At 38.0% G+C, this 21,780-nt stretch overlaps 1 protein-coding gene across 1 annotated transcript in view; it reads left to right on the top strand.

The window, feature by feature from the left end:
* SYDE2 (synapse defective Rho GTPase homolog 2) overlaps positions 1–20,411 on the top strand; it is a 46,908-nt gene extending 26,497 nt beyond the window's left edge. The window contains exons 5-7 of the mRNA XM_040987240.1: positions 11,673–11,854; positions 14,556–14,787; positions 19,861–20,411. Coding sequence (XP_040843174.1) covers positions 11,673–11,854; positions 14,556–14,787; positions 19,861–20,360 — 914 coding nt within the window. The 3' untranslated portion in view covers positions 20,361–20,411. The remainder of the gene's footprint in view (positions 1–11,672; positions 11,855–14,555; positions 14,788–19,860) is intronic.
* Positions 20,412–21,780: the final 1,369 nt, after the last annotated feature.

Raw genomic sequence — 21,780 nt, 5'->3', positions numbered from 1 at the left:
ACTGTTTTAACCAACATTTTACGTATGGCCGAACTCCTACTCCTGTCTCCTCTGTCTGGTCCTGCCTAGCCTTGGGTTGTGTGGAAGGAAATCCCAGATACCATGTTCTTTCATCTATAGATGATGTTTCAGTGTGTATCATCAGATTTTGTATATTTTGATCTATTGTATTTTGTACTTTGTCATTTTTGTTGTCAACTGCCATTTTTTGTTATAATGGTTTATAACCATTTTCTTATTATAATGTTATTTTTTTTCTTCTAATTTACTTTCTGTTTCACACATGATCAGTTGTTTGGCTAACTTGAGGAAAATTCATCTTGTCCATACTAAAGATGTTTTTGCTAGTTAGAATCTTTAGGGCTTCTGGGATTGAGTTGTCCCAGATAGTTGACATTATTTAACTCCGAACATTGAATCACTATATTTTCGTATTGTATGTATTATGTGTTCTTGGATAACCAAAACTTTAATCCAAAACATTTAGGAAAAAGTAACTGAGATACTTTTCTTTCTTTTAAATTTGTTAAATCTTAAGTGATGATTACCTTTTTTTTTTTTTTTTTGTAATAAAGAGGGAGGTTTATTTCTTTAAGAAATGAGATAATTTCTTCAAATGGAATATTTTTCATTGTTAATATAGAATTAATAAAATCAGCAAAGGATCCTTCTTATGAATTTGATTAACAAAAACGTACCAATATCCAATATATATATTATATAAATGAAAGTAAGTTTTCTCTTGGTAGAACCTTGTCTTAGAAATAAAAATTAAGGTAAATGCAAATGATTTAAAACATCATATGGTGTGGTTTGAATTGACTGTTTGCTGTAAGACAGTGTGCTTAGTTTTGTGAACTTACAGCATATGCCAAATATGGACAGCAGTAGGCCACTGAGTGTTGAATTACAGCATTCTTTTCTAAAATTGATGGTTTCCATGATCTTTAAATTGAGCATTTCTTGACTCTGTTCTCTGGACTGTTCTATTTCATTTAGGCTGTTTTTCAATGGAATTTGTAATAATCTTTCCCCTTGTTAAAAAGCCAGTGAACTGGTTTAAGAAATATTATCGGAATTGCAATGCATTACACACAAGGTCATTGTGACTCAAAATAAGATATTGATGGTTTGGGAATTGGATAGTAATGGTGTTGTCTCATGTTTCTCAATATTAACTTATTTTAAAGTAAATTAAAAATATAATTAATTGTTCAGTGGGCCTAAAAAAGAGAAACTACTGGAATGAGTGATAGTTGCTCACAGCTCAATGTGTTACTAGTTGATTTATCTGAAACACATAGTGATATGCTGTAGGGAACCAAGATTTTTTTCAATGAAGTTTAAAATTTAAGATACAAAGCTTATTTTTAATACTTTGTGGTGTTATTTACTATTGGAAACGATAATTTAGAAAAGAGGATATTTATTATTTTACAATTATTACAAAAATCTTGGGAGGAAACCCGCTTGAGTGTATTCATCCACTGTAGCATAGATCAGTACTTCTAAATTCATTTGGGCTAACTTTTTTCTGATTTTCATAATTTCTTAGTAATTTTATCATGTCTGCCTTTCAAAGGAAAATTCATAAGAAATAAGCCAGAAATTATCTTTACAACCTTAGTATTTTTTTTTTCATTTAAAGATTGTTACATTTTCCTACCATACATATTATATAAAAGTATTCTCTGATTTTTGGCATTTTAACTTCAACATTATTTCTCTTTATTTGGATTGAACATAGATGTTTAAACTATAAAACACTAAAATGTCAGACATTGAGGAACAGTGACAAACTGAGCAAGTCAAATATTCTGAGATTATGAAAGCCATTTGATCTGAGTAGTGTATAGAGTGTAACTAAAATATGCTATAAAATCAGACACAGTGAGGTAAGGTGGAACAGCTTAATGGATTTAAAACATTATTTTGTAGTTTTGAATTCAGTAAATGCCAGTGATTCAACATTCAAATCTGCCTATTCTGAATTTTCTCTGTTATCTGTAGGATTTACCTGTGAGAACAATTCTCACAGTTGAATGCACAGTGGTTCAAGTGGATTAGTCTTTTGTATGTTGGATACTTGTAGAGCTGCATGTCACTCTGCCAGATGACAGAATCCCACTGAAGAATGAGATTGTTTATTGTATAAATCTTCATAGCCTTGCAGTTGCCAGTAGGGAGATGATATCCACCTATCCAGCCATCGTATAGTGAGTGTTTATTGCATGTGAGGTACTTTGCTAAGGCATTTGGGACACATAAGTGCAGAAGAAGTCATCTCTACCCTCAAGAATATTAGTACAGGAAAAGAGAGAAATAAAAACAACCAATTATAGTATGTAAGAAGAAGCACCTAACGTCTCCCAGGAAAATGAGGGTAAACTTCCTAGAGATGACTTGTCAGCCAACTTTCCAATGGCTGAAGTAAACTTAGCCAGAGAAAGTTTGGAAGAGGGAAGTGTAATAGCAAAAATTTGGAGAGGGGGGACTACTATGGGATTTCACAAAGTTGATGTAAAAATGAACATTATGAGAAAACTACTCAATGTTTTTTGAAATGTTTTCCTTCAAACTAAGAAGAAGTTTTTATAAGATGTACAAACAAATGTATTTTGAGGCACAAATAGGATAAAACATGTTATTAGAATATGAATTCTGCTAAAATGGAGGCAAAACCAAGCTTTACATTTATGCTGTTGATAGAAGAATGATGAAATCATTGATGCATTACAAAAAATTTATGAGGAAAATCTCACTAGGCAAACAGCAGTTTACAAATGGATAACCTTTTTTTTTAAAAAAAAAAAGATTTATGCTACTTATTTGAAAGGCACAATTACAGAGGGAGAGGCAGAGCTCTTTATCCATTGGCTGGGCAAGGCCAGAACCAGGAGCCAGGAGTTTCTTCCTGTTCTCCCACGTTGGTGCAGGGGTCTAAGCAACTGGGTGATGTTCACCGCTTTTCCAAGGAAATTAACAGGAAGCTGAATGGGAAGTAAAACAAACAGCTGAGATTCAAATTGGCACTTATATGGGATAACTTTGTCATAAGATTGTAATTTTTTTAAAGATGTATTGATTTTATTGAAAAAATCAGATATATAGATATACAGAGAGGAAGGGAGACAGAAAGAAAGATCTTCTGTCCGATCATTCACTCTGCAAGTGGCTGCAATGACTAGAGCTGAGCCGATCCAAAGCCAGGAGCCACCTCCCAGGCTTCCACGCGGGTGCAGGGTCCAAAGCTTTGGGCTGTCCTCAGCTGCTTTCCCTGCCTACAAGTAGGGAGCTGGAATGGAAGTGGGACTTCCAGGACTAGAACTGGTACCCATATGGGATCCTGGAGCATTCAAGACAAGGACTTCAGCTGCTAAGTTACTGGGCTGGGTCCTGTAACTTGATTCTTTTTATCCAGATTTAATTTGCATCTGAAATTTTTAATTACCATCATAAAGCTACAGTGTCCTATCCACTAAGTTTTCTCATTCATTTATTCTTCCTACTCCTATTTTTCCTTTAATTCATTTTACTTTATTTTTGTTTGATCAATTTCCTTCTGTCAAAATTTCTTGCTGGCAATTTTAGATTTTGAATCATTATTTTTTTTTAAGATATATTCACCGGAATGTTTTCAATTTTCTTTCTTCCTTTTAACTGCTCTGAAAAAAGCTCCCACACAGCAATGTCTGCTATTGGTCTTATTTAACAACATGTGATGCAAGAAAATGCATGTATTTGGAGTGTACTATTGGTTAAGTGACAACATATGTAAAGACCATGAATCCATTTCCACAATGAATATAAAAACAACCATCACCTTCAAAAGTTTACGTAGTTGTCTTTTTTGTTTTTATTTATTTGTTTTTATTGGAAAGGAAGATTTACAGAGAGAAGGAGAGACAGAAAGATCTTCTATCCACTGGTTTACTCACCAAGCAGCTGTAACAGCTGGAGCTAAGTCAGTTTGGAGCCAGGAACCAGAAGCCTTCTCCTGGTCTCCCACATTGTGGGTACAGGATTCCAAGGCCTTGGACCTCCATTGTCATGGGCCTTGGGCCACAAGCACGGAGCTAGAAGGGAAGTTGAGCAGCTGGGATACAAACCAGCACCCGTATGGGATCCTAGTGCATGCAAGGTGAAGACTTTAGCCACTATGCTACCATGCCAGGTCCACTTATTCACCATTGTAATGCTTGCCCCTTTTCTTCCATTGTCCCTTGTGCTGAGACAACCAGTGGCTTTCTGTCACTGTACTTGTAGATTAGTTTCATCTCTGTGAAACTCTGCATAATTTAATCATATAGGTTTTTGTCATAGGTGTCATTGTTAGGGATCTGATTTCTTTTAGTATTGTTATCAGTTTAAGATTCACCCTATTTTTACAAGTGTCTGTAGACCATTTCCTTTTTATTACTTAATAGTATTCCACTACATTTATAGCAGTAGCTATTGGATTATCCATTCATTTGTTGATAGGCATTTATTTATTTTTATTATTTTTCAAGATACAGTGTTGTTGGTAAAGGGACTTTTTTCTTCCTTCCCTCCCTCTTCCTCCTTTTCTATTTTCCCTTCTCAACATTTTCCCTCCAATTATCACAGTAGTATAGTCCAAACAGTGGTGTAACAGTTGCAAGTAGTATATACAGTTAAAAGTTTAACTTTCTGTTGTTTAATTGTGTCATGACATTGTGGGTAAAAGCAAAGATAAAAAACCTAGTATCGTACTGTCAAAGTGTGTTTGACTGTTTCATTGGAAATCCTTCTTTTATTTTGGACTGGAAATGTATAGAGCAATGTATCTTCACTTCCCAGTATACTAGTCTCCATTATATTCAATCTATGACAATACCTGTGTATACTTGTTTATCTATATATCTATTTATTTTATATTTTGCATGGAGTTTGTCTTATATCAGAGAGCATGTGATATTTGTCCTTTTGACACTGGCTTATTTCACTGATAATGATCTCCATATTGAATTGGTACCATTTTTTTAATGACTATATAGCATTCCATAGAGTAGATGTACCACAGTTTTTTATGCATTCCTCTTTTGATGGACTTCTGAATTGTTTTCATTTTTTTGCTATTGTAGATTTAGCTGCTATAAATATAGGGTTGCAGGTCGCTTTCTCATTGGCAGATTTCACTTCATTTAGGTATATTCCCAGGAGTGGAATAGCTGGGTTATGCAGTAGATCAATGTTTAGTTGTCTGAGCACACTCCATACTGCCCCCATAGTGGCTGCACTAGGCTACACTGCCACCAACAGTGGAGGATGCCCACATCTTTTATAGGCAATTTTTTTTGGTAAATGCCCACAAGAACTCGAGCTGTGCTAGGTCAAAAACCAGAGACCTGGAATTATATCCAGGTTTTTCTGTAGGGTGATAGGGCTTCAAGTACTTGGATTGTTGTTAACTGTGTCCCAGGATGTGAGTCAGCAGGAAGCTGGATCAAAACCAGTGTAGCGGTATGGGAAGTGGGCATCCAAACTATATCCTGACCTAAGCAGTACAACCTCAGCTTAGGTCTCCTTCTTATTCTTTGCTTAGTATCTTCTTTTCCTTCTCAAAACCTCATTTCACCCTTTCATTCTTAGCAGACCATCTTACCTCCCTTGAAGCACAGAGACAATAGAAGCAATCTGATTGCTGGATTTTCATCCACTCAGCTGGAAGGCATCCATCATTTCCACTTTCCTTTCATTGTATCGTGCTGATCTTCCTCACATCTTGGACTAATTTAATTGCTACATGTTTTCTCAGGCATCTCTTCTTTCCTCTTTGGGGACTTGCTTCAATTGATTGCACCCCCTTTCTTTTGGTTCTTAAAACCTTTTTACTGTCTTGTTCACATTAGCATTTAAATGCTCAAGTGTCTCCCACCCTTAAAGAAAAATCCTTGCTTTGATACCGCTTCTCCCCTGATCTTCCTTCCCCTCTATGGTTATCACATTCTCTCAGAACCAGATTTCCTGACAGATTGTCTGTATTTTCTTATCATTCGTAGTTTCTTTAATACCCATTCACTTCCTAACCGCTTGCAACCTCAATTCATGTCTCTTATTCCCTTGAAACTAAGGTTATAGGTTTCCTTTCTGGTAAATGTGTTTTGATTCTTATTTTAAATGGAGTTCAGATCATTTCTTAGCAGAGCTGGTTACTAATATCCACTACCTTAGAATCACAGAGAAATGTATTGAGAATTTAAGCTTTGTCCCCTGGAGGTTATGATTTAGTAGAGGTGGCACAGGCCAATTTCTAACACTGTTCCTATCTAACCTAACTATTGTTGGCTATAATTTGATGCCATACACTTTCTCTTGAAACCTATTTTCCTTGAATTCATTGGCAGCACATTTGACATTCTCCTCCCATTCTCATCCCTGCCTCTTCTTCCCACTCTTCTTACTTCTTCCTTAGTCATCTTTGGAAGATATCCTTCCCTGATGACTGAAAAGTTGATGTACTTTGGGATTATTTTTTAGATCTGCTCTCATCACTGCATATGCCTCCCTGATACCTCTGTCATTTCCAAGTTTCCAACTTTTTTTTTTCAAAGATGTATTTAAAAGAGAATAATGACAGGGGGAGGAGAAAGAGAGAGATACAGATTCCATCCACTGATTCACTCCCCACATGAATGCAGTAGTTAGGCCTGGGCAGTGACAAAGCCAGGAGCCAGGAACTCCAGCCAGGTCTGCCATATGGGTTACAGTTAAGCATAGTATTACAGCCAGGTATTTGGTTGATCATCCACTGCTTCCAGGATGCCTAAGTAGGAAGTTGCTTTAGAAGCAGCATAGCTGGGGACCAGCACATTAGCTCAACTGCCTAATCATCTACCACAAGTGCTGGCATCCCATAAAGGCACTAGTTCGTGTTCTGGCTACTCTACTTTTGATTCAGCTCCCTGCTTATGGCCCGAGAAAGCAGTGGAGGATGGCCCAAAGCCTTGGGGCCTAACTTGTGTGGGAGACCCAGAAGAAGCTTCTAGCTCCTAGCATGCGATCAGCTCAGTTCCCAGTTGTTTTGGCTATTTGAGGAGTGAACCAGTACAATTTTTAAAAAACAAAAGACCAAAAACAAGACAAAACAAAACAAAAAACCCCAGCAGCGGCATAGCTCAAAATTGAGAGCTGGCAGCCCCATATGAGATGTGAGCATCCTGAGTAATGGTTTCATCTGTGTGTTATCATGTTTGAATTAGTCATTCTTTGATCTGTATCTCCAGGCACCTCTCTACTGAACCCCAGGTTTTTCAATCTATAGACTTGAATTTGCCATGGCTTCTTTAAACTCCATATGTTCAAAATGAAATTCTTTTCTTTATGTGCCAAAACATAGTTTTCATCCATTGTTCCCTATTTCAAGTCATGTCATTAGTACCCACCGATATACTCAAACCTTAACCTAGGAAAGGAACAATCTTAATCCTACTTTTTCCTAAAAAGCAAAAATATGGACTTGGCAGTGCTGCTTTGAGGATTTGTTCCTATAGACAGTCCTACTTTCATACAGACTTATGATATGCAGGGTTACTCATTGTAATGTGTGTTAGCATAATAAAAGGTTGGAAACAACCTGAGTAACTATGTAAGGAACTGAAGAGAGGAAACCATGAGACTTCCATGCACTGAAAATACTATAATGTGAGCCTAAAATAGTTGTGGAAGCTGTATACTAAGAAGATCTCAACGATATGATGGTAAATGAAAAAAAATGAGAAACAGGACAGGATGCATATGCTATCTTTTGTTATGAAAGAGAGTGAAATAATGTATTATTTACATTTATATAAACAAATACTAGAATACATAAAACAGAATGACTAGTTCGTGTTACTGTTGAATTTTTTAAAATCACCAGATGAGGCATCTCTCCTATTACTGTATTTATGTGCAAACAAAGGTTTTAGCTAAACTGAGCACATTCTGAATGAATAAGGTACATATGTGTAGATTTTTGGTGTCGGACATATCTTCTGTTTTCCCTTGAAGTCACATTGCAGCCTTTTGTTAGTATCTTCTCTAACTTGCTTGTATGTAAGAGCACTACTCTCTGTTTCCTTTGTGATAGGTTATCTCTTAGTTCAAAACCAGTTATGATGTTTGGAATTGATTTCGCTTCTCTCTTTTTGAACCAGTGAAATCTGATGTTTTCTGTTTTTGGCTTCTGGTTTTGTTCGTATGTTTTATTAGCAATGATTTTTTTTTTCCTTCCATATGATACTACAGCATTACAAATCACCCAGACATGCAATGTATGTTTAAATACATCTCCAGTATTACAGAGAATATATGGCCCTAGTGCTAGGCAACTGTGTAGATTGCCTTGTACCTAAGCAATTGTTACATTGCTGGGGAAAATGTAGCCAAGGTTGGTGGGCATTCTGGGCCTGGTTAATGCCAAATTTGTATTAAATATTCCAGTGCAGCATAGTTGTCTATTTTTTCTTTTTTTAATGTATGTGGGGAAGGCAAGGAATGCCAGGGCAGAACATGCCACCCTGGCCCCCAGGTATGCCACACACCCCCACACAGTGGAGGCAGGCAGCAGCAACAGGACTGCAGTTCCCCAGGGAAGGAGGTCTGGGGATGTATTGGAGTAGGGGCACTGAAGGCATGTTTGGCAGGTGAGGAATAACTTCAGGGGGGCTTCCGTAGGCCAGGCCATTACACTTGCAGGTATCAAGGGAGCTGTGGCAGGGTGGTTTAGAGGGGAGAGCCAGGAGGGCATTTCTGGGTCAGGCCAAGGCAGTCACCCATGTGGGAGATCAGGGCTGGGCTAAGTGGCATTGTGTGCTGCCCGCAAAAGGTGGGGGTGGGGACATGCCCTTGCTGGCCTAGGCTGAAGCACCTGCCTAAGAATGTCAGTGCAGGGGGGTCGGCAATGTCAGGCTGGACTGCAATACCAGCTAGAATGCGAGAGAACTGGCAGCAGATTCTGTAGGGCACTTGTGGGTTTACCTCTGTGGTACTGCAGACCAACCGGTGGTGATTGGCTGAGCCAGGCTGGACCATGAAACTCAAGTGACAGGAACCCACCTGACACTAGCAGGAACGTGCTGGGAGCAGGCTGGGCTGGGTGGGGTCAGGTTGCAGTACCTACTTACACATGCAAAAGACAAGACCGAGTGCAGGCAATGCCAAGTAGCACCATGGCACCTGCTGGCATGTATGAGATCCAGGCTGGAAGTGGCCCTGGTAGGGGAACATAGGGAACTGCCCTGCTGTGCCGCAACTCCTGCTGGCATGCACAGGAGTTAGGACAGTGTGTGGGCTGCACCTAGCTGGACTAGGCTGCAACACTCACCTATATAAGAGCTGAGACTGCAGGTGGACCATGCCAGGCTGAGTTGAAGCACCCACCAGCATGCACATGATCCAGGGCTGAAACACCCACCAGCATGTGCAAGATCCTGATAGTAGAATTTTAAGGATTCCCTTGCTGGTCTGTTGCTTCCACTGGTGAGCAAGAGAGCTGGGTCTAGTGCCAGTCAGACTCGGGTAGGCTACCTCACTCCGTGGCACACACAAAAGCCAGAATGTGTGCAGGCCAGTTGGTCTAGGCCACAATATCCTCTGTCAAGTCTGGGACTGGGTGCAAGTTGTGCCAGGCTGGACTGCAGTACCCGCTGGCAGGCTCAGGATCTGGGACTTGGTAGGATTGGGCCTGGTAGGGAAACTGGATATTCCTCTTCAGGGCTGCAGTTCCCGTTGGTGATTACAGAAGTCCAGGATGTTGGGCTAGGTAAGATGGCAGCACCCTTGGGCATGTGTGTGGACTTAGCTCTGGGGTCGAGCTAAGTTGTGGCACTCATGGGTGTACACGAGAGCCATAGGATGCTAGACAGACTGGGCTAAACTGCGGCACCTGTTGGTACACACAAAAACCAGGGCTAGGGGGTGAGCCTTAGGGGTTACCCTGACTAGGCTGCAGCATCCACTGGTGTGTGTGAAGACCAGGCCTGGGTTTGACCAAAACACCCATCAATTCAGAACTGACTGGGGGCAGAACTGACCAGACAGCTGCATACACCAGTATATGCATTAGCTGGTGCAGGTGAAAGTTCAAACATAACCCTGCATTAACTGGTGCACACAACCTCACCCCAGGTTAGGTTTCTTGGGGGATTTTCTAACTAAGAAGGTGGATTCAAACCCTGGCCACAGGGTTTAGCCACAGGCCTACAAAGTCACTACATATGTGATCTGACCTTGGAGTGCATGTCCTGGGACTGGGTCTCCACATTTGCTGATACCTGTGCATGTCCAGTTGCATGTTGAGGACGTGACGACAAATTCATTTAGGTTAGCAGAGAACGTTGTGTACCTCGTCAAAGGGTGGAGGCAGAACAAGTTGGATCATTCTCCTGGCCAAGCCTTGCAACATGCTGCAGGACGTGAATTCATTAAGGTGGAACTTAGTCAGCCAATAGACTTTGGAAAGATTTTCTCAACTCCAGTGTAGTGAAGCCACCACCAACAAAACTGATGCCATCTCAGAACTATGAAAACCACTCAAGGACCAGGTGTGGTAGCCTATTGGCTAAATCCTAGTCATGCATCCGCCAGGATCCCATATGGATGCTGGTTCGTGTTGCAGCTGCACTGCTACCTATCCAGCTCCCTGCCTATTGCTTGGGAAACTTATAGAGCACGACTCAAAGCCCTGGGACCCTGCACCCATGTGGGGGACCCACAAAAATCTCCTGATTCCTGGCTCCATGGCTCAGCTCTAGCTGCTGCAATCATTTGGGGAGTGAACGAGTAGACAGAAGATCTTTCTCTCTGTTTCTCCTTCTCTGTAAATCTGCCTTTCTGAAAAAATAAATAAATTAAAAAAGGAAAGAAAGGCTGCAGATATGACTTCTGTTTATTAAACAAACAAACAAACAAACAAACAAACAAAAGAGCCTCGGGTAGCACCCCTGCACACATTGGAGTCTCTAGGGTGTTGTCAAATGACAGTCTCATTCCCACGTATTAATGTGGTTTGGCAGTCCCGTCCCCTTCTCCTCCAACCTGCTGCAGCCCTGCAGATAAAGGAGGAAAAAAAAATTGAAACATTTGTCCCACCCAACTTCTTCCATGGCTCTACCCTCCCCACTCTATTCAGAGACATAAATGGGTGTGCTTCCCTCTTAACTATGTAAACAATATTGAAAATAAAAAATAAATAATAGAAAAAATAAAAAGAGAAAAAATGTTTATATTCTTCATTATTTACGTGGGCCTTGGACCATTGGTACTCTTCCACTGTCACTTAACTGACAGTTAACTTTAATATGCCTTACTTTTGTAATTTCTGGTGTGCATACGTTTAGAAGAATATTTATAGAAGTGCAGATTCAATCGGAGTATATTCATCAAGATTGCTTACTTTATGATTAATAAAGCTAATAAGTTCTGTAGCTAGAAGCTGCATATATACATTTTTAGTATGTTTTCAAAACAAAAGATCAGTTACCAAGACAATTTTGAAAAAATACAAAGTGCTAGTGTTTTATTATAATACTTTCTTTTTATATTGCTGCTTTTAGTCTCAGGATATTTGGCTATACTAATAAATGTTTTGTAAAAAATCACTTTAGTTCTTCTTGTTTTCACTCTGAAGACCAATCATTGACTGCCTTTGATTTATTTATTTTCTAAAGGTGTTCTTAAGGATTACCTTAGAGAACTTCCTTCTCCTCTGATAACAAAGCAGCTTTATGAGGCTGTGTTAGAAGCAATGGCAAAAAGCCCTTTGAAAATGTCATCGAATGGTTGTGAGAATGACCCAAGTGACTCTAAGTACACTGTAGACCTACTGGATTACCTGCCGGATGTTGAGAAGGTAAGCATAATTAGTATATATTTTTTCATGGCATTGGTTAATATAGCCAGAGCCACAAATTATTATTATTTTTTTAAGTATTTGACATTTGTGGTATTCCTAACTAGAACTCTGCTTCTATTTTTTTTTTTTTTTTAAGATTTCTTTATTTTTATTGGAAAGTCAGATTTACAGAGAGAAAGAGAGACAAAGGAAGATCCTTTGTCTGCTGGCTTATTCCCCAAGTGGCTGCAACAGCTGGAACTGAGCCCATCTGAAGCCAGGAGCCAGGAGCTTCTTCTGGGTTTCTCACATGGGTGCAGGATCCCAGGGCTTTGAGCCATCCTCTACTGCTTTCCCAGGCCACAAGCAGGAACTGAGTGGGAAGTGGAGCAGCTGGGACATGAACCAGCACCTACTTGAGATCCAGGTGCATGCAAGGCAAGGACTTTAGCCACTAGGCTACTGTGCTGGGCCCTTCTATTGCTTCTAAACACATTGTCTCATTTACATATCTATATCTATCTACCTATGTGTAGGTCATCTATAAAGACTTAAATTAGGCACTAAGTGTAGCATTTTTTGAAAGAAACTTAATGTTAATTACAGTTGTCTTAGGACATTGATAAATGCAAACCTTAAAGAAACCAATAAGGGCAGTTGACTTAAGAGGTAATAAGTTTTACAGAGGAGAGGAGAGGGAACTTGTGGGAGGAGGAAGAAAGAGCCCAGCACCAGCTAAATTGTATCAAAAAACAATGAAAAAAAAGTAATGTTTTATTTATAAGATTTTAGCTTAGGTGCCTGGCACTGTAGTCTAATGGCTGAAGTCCTTGCCTTGCATGTGCTGGGATCCTATATGGGTGCCAGTTCTAATCCCGGCTGCTCCACTTCCCACTCAGTTCCTGCTTGTTGCCTGGGCAAGCAGTAGAGGCCAGCCCAAGGCCTTGGAACCCTGCGCCCACATGGGAGACTGGGAAGATACTCCTGGCTCCTCGCTTTGGATCAGCTCAGCTTGGGCCATAGCAGCCATTTGCAAAGTGAACCATCAGTTGCAAGATCTTTGTTTCCTTTCTGTAAATCTGACTTTCCAATAAAACAAAAAAATCTTTGGAAAAAAACCAAAAATTTTAGCTTAGGCTTGATTGCTTCCTGTGAATTTTTAAGATATATTATTCAAATATTATTTGCAATTTATAGAAAACATGGGAAAGTATAGAAATATAAAATTGCATTTATATTCCAAGACACTAGCAATCAATATTTTGGTATGTTTCCCTCCAGGGTTTTTCAGACACAGTAACTGCTTTGGTATACATGACCTAGCCTAAAAACTTAACCAACACTCTTACCCTTGAAATTACTGTCTCAGAAGAATTTCTAGATTTATTTTGAGACTTTTAACTGATTATTCCCAAATTTTCTTTCTGCCAATATTTCAATGATATCACATTTCTTTCAGCATATATTTTCAATAATATTTTCTTATTGTGCTATTCTGTTTTCTTTGATTTGACTACTTTAAACATTTGTTAGTTGTGGCACAATAGGAAAGCTACTGCCTGTGATGCCAGCATCCCGTATGGGTACTGCCCCAGTTGCTGCACTTCCAATCCAGTTCCCTACTAATCTGCTGGAGAAAGCAGCAGAAGATGGCCCAGATACTTGGGCCCCTGCCACCACATGGGAGATCTGGAAGAAACTCTAGATTTATGGCTTTCGAGTGGCCCAGTTGTGGACACTTGGGGAATGAACCAACAGACTTAAGATGTCTTTCTATTTCTCCTTCCACACCACCATCATTCTTTTTCTCTCGCTCTTTTTAAGATTTATTTATTTTTATTAGAAAGTCTTACTGGCTTTGGATTGGCTCAGTTCAGACCATAGCAGCCACTTGGGGAACTGAACCAGCACAGACAGAAAGAGAAAGAGAAAAAGATCCTCTGTCCGCTGCTTTACTCCCTAAGTGGTCGCAGCAGTTGGAGCCGAACCTGTCTAAAGCCAGGAGCCAGGAGCTTCTTCTGGGTCTCCGACAAGGGTGCAGGATCACAGGGCATTGAACCATCCTTTACTGCTTTCCCAGGCCATAAGCAGGGAGCTGGATGGGAGGTGGAGCAACCAGGACATAAAACAACACCTATGTGGAATCCTGGTGCTTGCAAGGTGAGGATTTAGCCACTGAGACATCATGCCTGGTTCCTCACTCTGGCTTTCAAATAAGTAAATCTTTAAGAAATATTCTGCCTTTTGAAAATCTGTCTTTCATAACTTGAAGAAGTATACAACTTGCCTGTGTTCTGCAATAGTTATTTTTAGATTTAAGATTGTCGTTCCAACTTACAACTACATGATTTACCTGTACTTAAAATAACCCCCATTTACCCTAAGCTGCACAGCCTTTTTTGTTGTCATTTTATAGAAGGGAAGAGAACAAAATGATGATGCATTTTCCCAGGGACTCCAGCTGAAATTTGGATTGTATCCATAAGCATTTTTGTACAAAGTACATGGTCTAGCCATTTAATTATGTTATTGGAATGCATTTTAGGTTCTGTGTTATGTTTCTGCAGGAAATTTTGTTTCAGGTTCCAAACATCTGATTTATAAGCAAACCTTTGAAATACCTTTGAAAGTAAGGGGATGCTTCTCTGTATTTTCTGATATAATTTGTGTCCTTGAATTTGCCCTTCTATGACTGTTATGTTAATTTAAATTAATCTAGGCAACCCTAAAGATGTTGTTGGATCACTTGAAACTTGTGGCTTCTTTCCATGAAGTGAATAAAATGACCTGCCAGAATTTGGCTGTGTGCTTCGGACCAGTGTTGTTAAGTCAGAGGCAAGAGACTTCCACCCATAACAATAGAGTCTTTACTGATTCAGAAGAACTTGCAAGTGCTTTGGATTTTAAAAAACATATTGAAGTTCTTCATTATTTACTACAACTTTGGCCAGGTAAATGATTCTTTGGAAATATTTTTCTCTTTTGATGATAGAGTGTTCAATATGCCCCTCTATGATTCAACAATATGTTAACTAAATTTTGCTTTTTTTTTTTCAAATATGAAATTGTACTGGCCGTTAAGTGTTTTCTATTTTAGCTTACAGTACTTGCTGATAATTTTATGGACATATAGATCAATGCACATTTTAGACATGATTGATATGATTTTAAATCCTGGTTTTGCTACCTGTTAGCAATCTGATCTTGGATAAGCTCCATCTTTGATCCTCAGCTTTATCTTTTGTTATATAATCTTAAAAAATTTATTTCTAGATTGTGCATGAAGATTAAACAAAAGGTTTTGTGTGTAAGGTGCTCAACACATCTCTTGATACACAATAGATACTAAATATTTTTTAGTTTTCTCAATTTTAGTTTAATTAGTATGAAGCAGAATTCATGCTTCTCCTTAACTCAGTTCTTCCCCTTGATATCTTTACTGTATGTCCTGGTTACCCTTTAAGTTATTCCAGATTGAACTGGTAATTATTTTTGATTTAGCTTTCATTATCCATCCATTATTCCACTCAGTATCCAAAGGTTGACAGTTATTTTCCCAAAAACACCTCTTATATATTTTCAGCACTTAAAGAAATGTATATTTAATTTTAATTAAGGACCAACAAGGATCCTGTATTTAAGCTCCACGATGTTTTGATTGTGTAGTGTTCCCTGCTTGCCTTGCCCACACTGCACTGGACCACTGTGAAAGGACTGAGGTGCTTAACGTAAAGTATTCAGCTTTGAGGTCAACCAGGATTCAGGTTTGAACTGTGACACTTGACTGCAGGGTGGGTTCAGCTTCTCTAAGCTTTAGTTTCTTTTTACGTAGAGCTGATGTCAAGATTATTGTGAAGATTGAGATAAACAGCACCTAAAGCAATGGCCAAAGGGTTTTTGTCAAGTGAGCCCTTCATAAATACTCTTTGTTGCTCCTTTATTGGTATATATGAGAAGGAAAGACCAAAGTGCAAAGCAGTGATTGATCTAGTCTTCTTAAATTTTATTTTACTTCTTTTTTGTTAATCAAAAGGCAAGGAGGGACACACAGAGAGAAAAATATAAAGAAAGAGGGAGGTCTTCCACCCATTGGTTCACTTCCTTTAATACCTGCAGCAGTCGGGGCTGGAGCTGGCCAAAACTAGGAGCCCAGAACTCAATGAGGGTCTTTCACTTGAGTGCCATACACACACACTGCAGTCATCTCAATCCCATAGGGTACAGACTCACTGTTTTTGTAGGAGATAATGATAATATTAACTCAGTGTTGCCCATCTCTCTGCATTCCATTGAAGACTTTGGCTTTGTTTGATGTGTACTGTAGTTTTGCAATTTTTCTCACTAAAAAGCATTTTAATTTTATTTTGTGATATATTTTATTTTGCATATGTTAACTTTAGCCAAGGAGATACTTTGGTTAGAGGTTTCTGTTCAAAAGCCCCAAGTCATCAGAGTAGTTCGAACCCTAGCACAATAGTGATACAAGTTAAAAGTCATGTTACCAATAGTTTATCAAGTTATTTTCTCACAAGCCCTCAGATTCTGTTTTTGGCAAGTGATTTTGGAGCCAACTTAATGAGAGATAGGGAATAGAAAGGAAACATATTTATCTGTTGAACAGGACAGTATTTTTTTTAATCTGTTATATGTTTTCATAAAACTTCTTCTTTTAAAAATAGGTTTTTTTTGTTTTAAGAATGCTGAAAACTAATAGGTCACTCTTAGTTTATAGATAAGAAAGTAGATTTCGAGATAACGTAACTTGTAGAACTTTGCTGCACCGTGTTTTCCATGATGAATAGCCTGTACACAGTTTTTAGAAGTGATATCCACTTTCTGTAATCCTTTTTATTTCATCCCCCCTCCCCCTAATTATAAATTTCATGAGGTTAGGGAACATATTTTACTTATCACCTATATCCTAGACTTTAGAAAATTAGTTGGTAACTAGTAACTCAACATATTTCTGTCAAAGTAATTAGAATATAGAAGCTAATAGAATAAAACTACTATGTTGGTAGAAAAAAGCAGTTTTAACACATTTTGAATTTATTTTTCTTAAAAAAAAAAGATTGATTGATTTGAGAGGCATAGTAATAGAGACAAAAGGAGAGACAGAGATCAAACCTGCTTTTAGCCAGTTCACTTTTGAAACGGCCACAACAGCCAGATCTGGGCAGGGCTGAAGCCAGGAACTCCATCTTGTTTTCCCACATGGGTTGTAGGCACCCAAGCACTTAGGCCGTCTTCCACTGCTCTAAAAGATGCATAAACAGGAAGCTGAACTAGAAACAAAGCAGCCAGAACTTAAACTGGTGCTGGGGTGTAGGAAGCTGATGTTTCAAATGGTGGCTTAACCTGCAATGTCTGCCCTCAGGTGATTTTTTTTGAAATTTAATTTATGTCTAAAAGGCATAAAATGTCAGTTTAAATTATTTGCTCTATAGAAGTTTGGGCCTGGCATGGTGGCCTAGCGGCTAAAGTCCTCAACTTGGATGCACCAGGTTCCCTTAGGGGCCCCGGTTCTCATTCCAGCGGCCCCACTTCCCATCCAGCTCCCTACTTGTGGCCTGGGGAAGCAGTTAAGGACAACCGAAAGCCTTGGAACCCTGCAACCATGTGGGAGACCCGGAAGAGGGTCCGGGTTCCTAGCTTTGGATTGGCTCAGCTTTGGCTGCTACAACCACTCGGGGAGTGAATCATCAGATGGAAGATCTTCCTCTGTCTCTCCTCCTCTCTGTATATCTGACTTTGCAATAAAAATAAATAAATCTTTAAAAACAACAGCAATTTATCGGAGTTGATCATGTGCTGCTGCAGATTAGGACATTACGATCCTGGCCTCCCATGAGAGTACTGGCTCAACTCTTGGTGCCCTGTTTCTAATATGGCTCCTTGCTCATGCACTTGGGAAACAGTGGAGGTTGGTTCCAGTGCTTGGGCCACGCCACCCATTTGGAAGACTCAGATACAGTTCCAATCTTCTGATTTAGTCTTGGCCCAGCCTTCTTCATTATGGGCATTGAGGAGTGAAACAGCAAATGGAAGACACCTTTTTCTTATTCCTCCCTATTCCCCACTGTACCTCTGCCTTACAAGTAAACAAGTAGATCTTTTAAAGTATGATCAACTTAGTGATTTCTGAAATACATTCAAGAAAATATACAAAATGTTTAAATAGGTTCTTGACTAGAAGCAACCTTAGGCAAGTAGCAACATAGTGAATCGAAGTTTTTAGAAGATTGTATTTATTTCCATTTTATTTGAAAGGTAGAAACAGTCACAAAGAAAACGTAATCTGCTATTTCACTCTCTAAATGACCCCAACAGCCAGGGCTGGGTGAGGCCAAAGCCCTGGGAGCTCATCCTGGTCTTGCCACGAAAGTGAAAGGGACTCTTATCCACTGTTTTTCAGGGTGCATATTAGCAGAAAGTTGGCTCTGAAGTAGAGCTTACACCAGGCACTCTCACCTAGGATGCTACTGCACCAATGGCCTGTCCCGTGATTATGGGTTTTTGCAAGCACACTAAGATAACTAGAGGGAATTACAGAATACTCTAATTGGTGGGTGAAAACAACAGACATGACAGTTAAACACTAAAAAAAGCAAGAACATGCTGACGGGAAAAATGTGAGGAGACAATGAAGATAAGCTGGAGATAAAGGAATAGGAATAACTAAATTCTACAAATATTCAGATACCAGTTTGCAATTACATCAATTAATGGAATGGAACATTCTATACTAATACTGATGTTAAAGATCAGTCTAATAAATGGTTTTTCTAGAAAATTTCAAATCAAGAATTTTTAGCTCTATAATGACTTATGATCATCAACAATTAAAAAATAAAAAACAGAAATGATTATAAGACATAACTAACAGAAAATTATGTGACCTCTGAAATATGTTAAGAATCTCACTTTAAGTCTAGGAAACTAAAACCATATACCTTTGTGTAGTTTTCATTTGTATTATTTTATACAACTGCATGCAAACATTCATCATGTGTTGAGAGTGTAAAGTTGAATTGTTATCACTGATTTATGTTCCATTTATCTCGGTGAAGAGAAATATAAAAGGAGAGACATTTATTAATGGAGAATAAACAAGCAGAAACAGAAAGATATAAAATTGTATTAGCTGTGTTTCAGCATTTTAAATTGTCTTTTTTATACAGAAAAACCTTAGATAAATATTTTGCTAAGTATACATGAGTAATCAATAAAGCTTTGAGTTATTATGAAGTAATTTTATGGTAATCTACTATATTTCCATCACAATACACAGATTAAGACAATATTACAGCTAGCATGGAATGTTATTCGGAATTTTTAAATATGTCTTCAGAATGGGAAAATAAAATATCTGTACTATTTTCAGGCAATTAACGAAGACAATTAGTAATTAATGCTGTATAATGAAACTCAGGTAACAAGTGGTCAAGTTTAGCATTCATGCATTTTATCAAAATGAAATTTGGGCTGCTTCATAAAGTAAATTATGTCACTGCTGCTAATAGAATTGCAAAAAAAAAAAAAAAGCCCACAAAAGTCAGAATTTCTACAGTGATCACTTTAGATGCCTTTGCCTCTTTTAGATGTTTGCAGACAAAGGAAATTTTTGTTTTGGTTTCTTTTGTTTGTTCACCAATATGCCTTGCCTGCTTTTTGCTATAGCTTTTAATTTAGGAGAAGCTACCAGCTTAGCTACTCTTTGAGTTATAGCTAGTCAATAATTAACTTGCACAAAAAAATTAATCAACATTGAAATTTTGTTCTGTTTTGATACATTATTATATAGCATGAATTAGCACCACTGAACATTCTACTAGCTTCTATCCCTAATCTTGATTATGTGTGGTGGTAGGAAAAATAACTATGGAATGCTTTCTATCGATAGTGTGCATGTTTTTGTCGTAATGCATGCTTGTAGTTGATTATTAAATGGCTTATCTTTAGCGCTGTTTTGTTAAGGCCAGTTGGATTACTGTCAATAAAGCAAACTTATTGTTCACTTGTAGTGCAACGTTTAACTGCCAAAGAATCAACAGACCATTTGTTCCCTGAGCAGACGTCTTCTCTGCATTATTTGAGGCGGAAGAAAGAGCGGCCTTACATGTTAAATCTGAGTGGAACTGAATCGCTGGGAGTCCTCAGGCCAAGGCAAGCCAGATTAGACAGTCCGCTTAGCAATCGCTATGCAGGAGACTGGAGCAGCTGTGGAGAAAACTATTTTTTAAATACAAAGGAAAATTCAAGTGATGCAGATTATGATCATGTGCCTTCAGATGAAAGGGAAATTGCAGAAGACTATGGCAAAATGAATGGACCTGAGATAATGATTGAACAGCCGGTTTCCATGCCCAAAGAGTGTGCATTTCAGACGTATTTGACAGTACAGACCATTGAGTCCACAGTGGATCGAAAAGCCAACCTCAAAGATCTACAAGAAAGCATTGATATTTTGATTGGCAATCTGGAACGTGAACTCAACAAGAACAAACTTAATATAAGTGTTTGAGATTGATGGGGTTTTATTTATTTGTTTTTTTTAAATAATATCTTTAAAATTTATATCAGTCTTTATTTTGTTAAACCTCCTCAGTGATTTTTTTTTTTACTCGCAAAACCTTCCGTTGATTTCTACATTAATGTGATTTAATTAAAAAAAACTGTTAGCTGATGTGATTTTTATGGATGGTATCAGGAAATTGTTCTGGGGATAAAGATAACATGGGTATTTTAATAAATCTTGCCAACTCTATGGAGCTAAGTTTCAAATGTATCTAAAAGGTTTGCATAAGTCCTTGGCCCATCCAGGTTTTTGTTACTTCTAGGAATTGCTTTTACATAGCTGAAGCCTGTTCCTTTCAGTGCAGCTGCTCCATCTGACTTGAGATCTGAGTCAGTGCCAGCATCATTGGGTCACATTTCATTTGCAATGAAAATGCTGCTATGAAAAATATGTTTATAAATAAGTGTGAAATTATACACATATTTAATGTATTCTGTATTGACACTCAGTAATTATTTAAGCTTATAAAATAAATATTTTTATAATCCTGAAAATATGTATATAACTCCAAGTGTATATATATATATATATATACATAGGAACATATATATAAGAACTAGGACAAGGGAAGGGATTCACCTATAGAATCACATATGTCTTTGAAATATATATGTCATGAGGCCAAAGTTACTAGTTTAAAATGTCTTTTTGGGGGAAGGACATTTGATTTAAACATTGTTATAAAAAGACTTGAACAAAGACATTCTAGAAGCATCTTAGTAAAAATAATAAACTGGTGTTTCATATTGAATAATAGACACAGTATCTTCTGTAAAAAGTCATCTTTTAAATTGAAATAGTCTTTCTCCTTAAAGGATCATCTCTGCACTGATGACCTAGATTTGAAAATACCTTCGTCTGTTCTGTGCATTTTTGTATTTTCTAAATATTTATTACTAGTGACAAATTTATAATGTTGGCTTTATAGTCCCCCTTACTTGTTTCTAAAGAAAGCATTTTGCCAGCATTCTATTCTTACCAGTTCTTTAAAAATAACTTATTTTGTCTGTGTATGATAGTTATCATAGCAGTCACAGAAAAGTTTGAAAATGTAATTTTAGACTTCACTTTTATGCTACAAAACATGCAATTGAAAAATTAGAAATAAAACTAGAATTACTAACTTAAAGGTGTAGCAGCCATTAAATTAGACTTCTGATGTTTTTCTAAATATCAAAGTATTTATTTCTTTGCAGTATTCAGTGACAAGCAGAATAACATTATTTAATTTGAAATCCTGTTGATAAAAAGAGAGATGTTTTTATACGAAAATGTAGTATTTTTAAATTTTTTGTAATAATTCAGCAAAATGCCAAAACAGTATGTGAGTGGTTTATGTGTTGGTAAATAAGCGAAAGAAAGTACT

This window comes from Ochotona curzoniae, unplaced genomic scaffold, assembly GCF_017591425.1.
Source record: "Ochotona curzoniae isolate NIBS_2020 unplaced genomic scaffold, NIBS_Ocur_1.0 contig_4612, whole genome shotgun sequence".
In the NCBI taxonomy this organism is placed as follows: domain Eukaryota; kingdom Metazoa; phylum Chordata; class Mammalia; order Lagomorpha; family Ochotonidae; genus Ochotona; species Ochotona curzoniae.
This window is presented reverse-complemented; position numbering and strand designations above follow the sequence as displayed.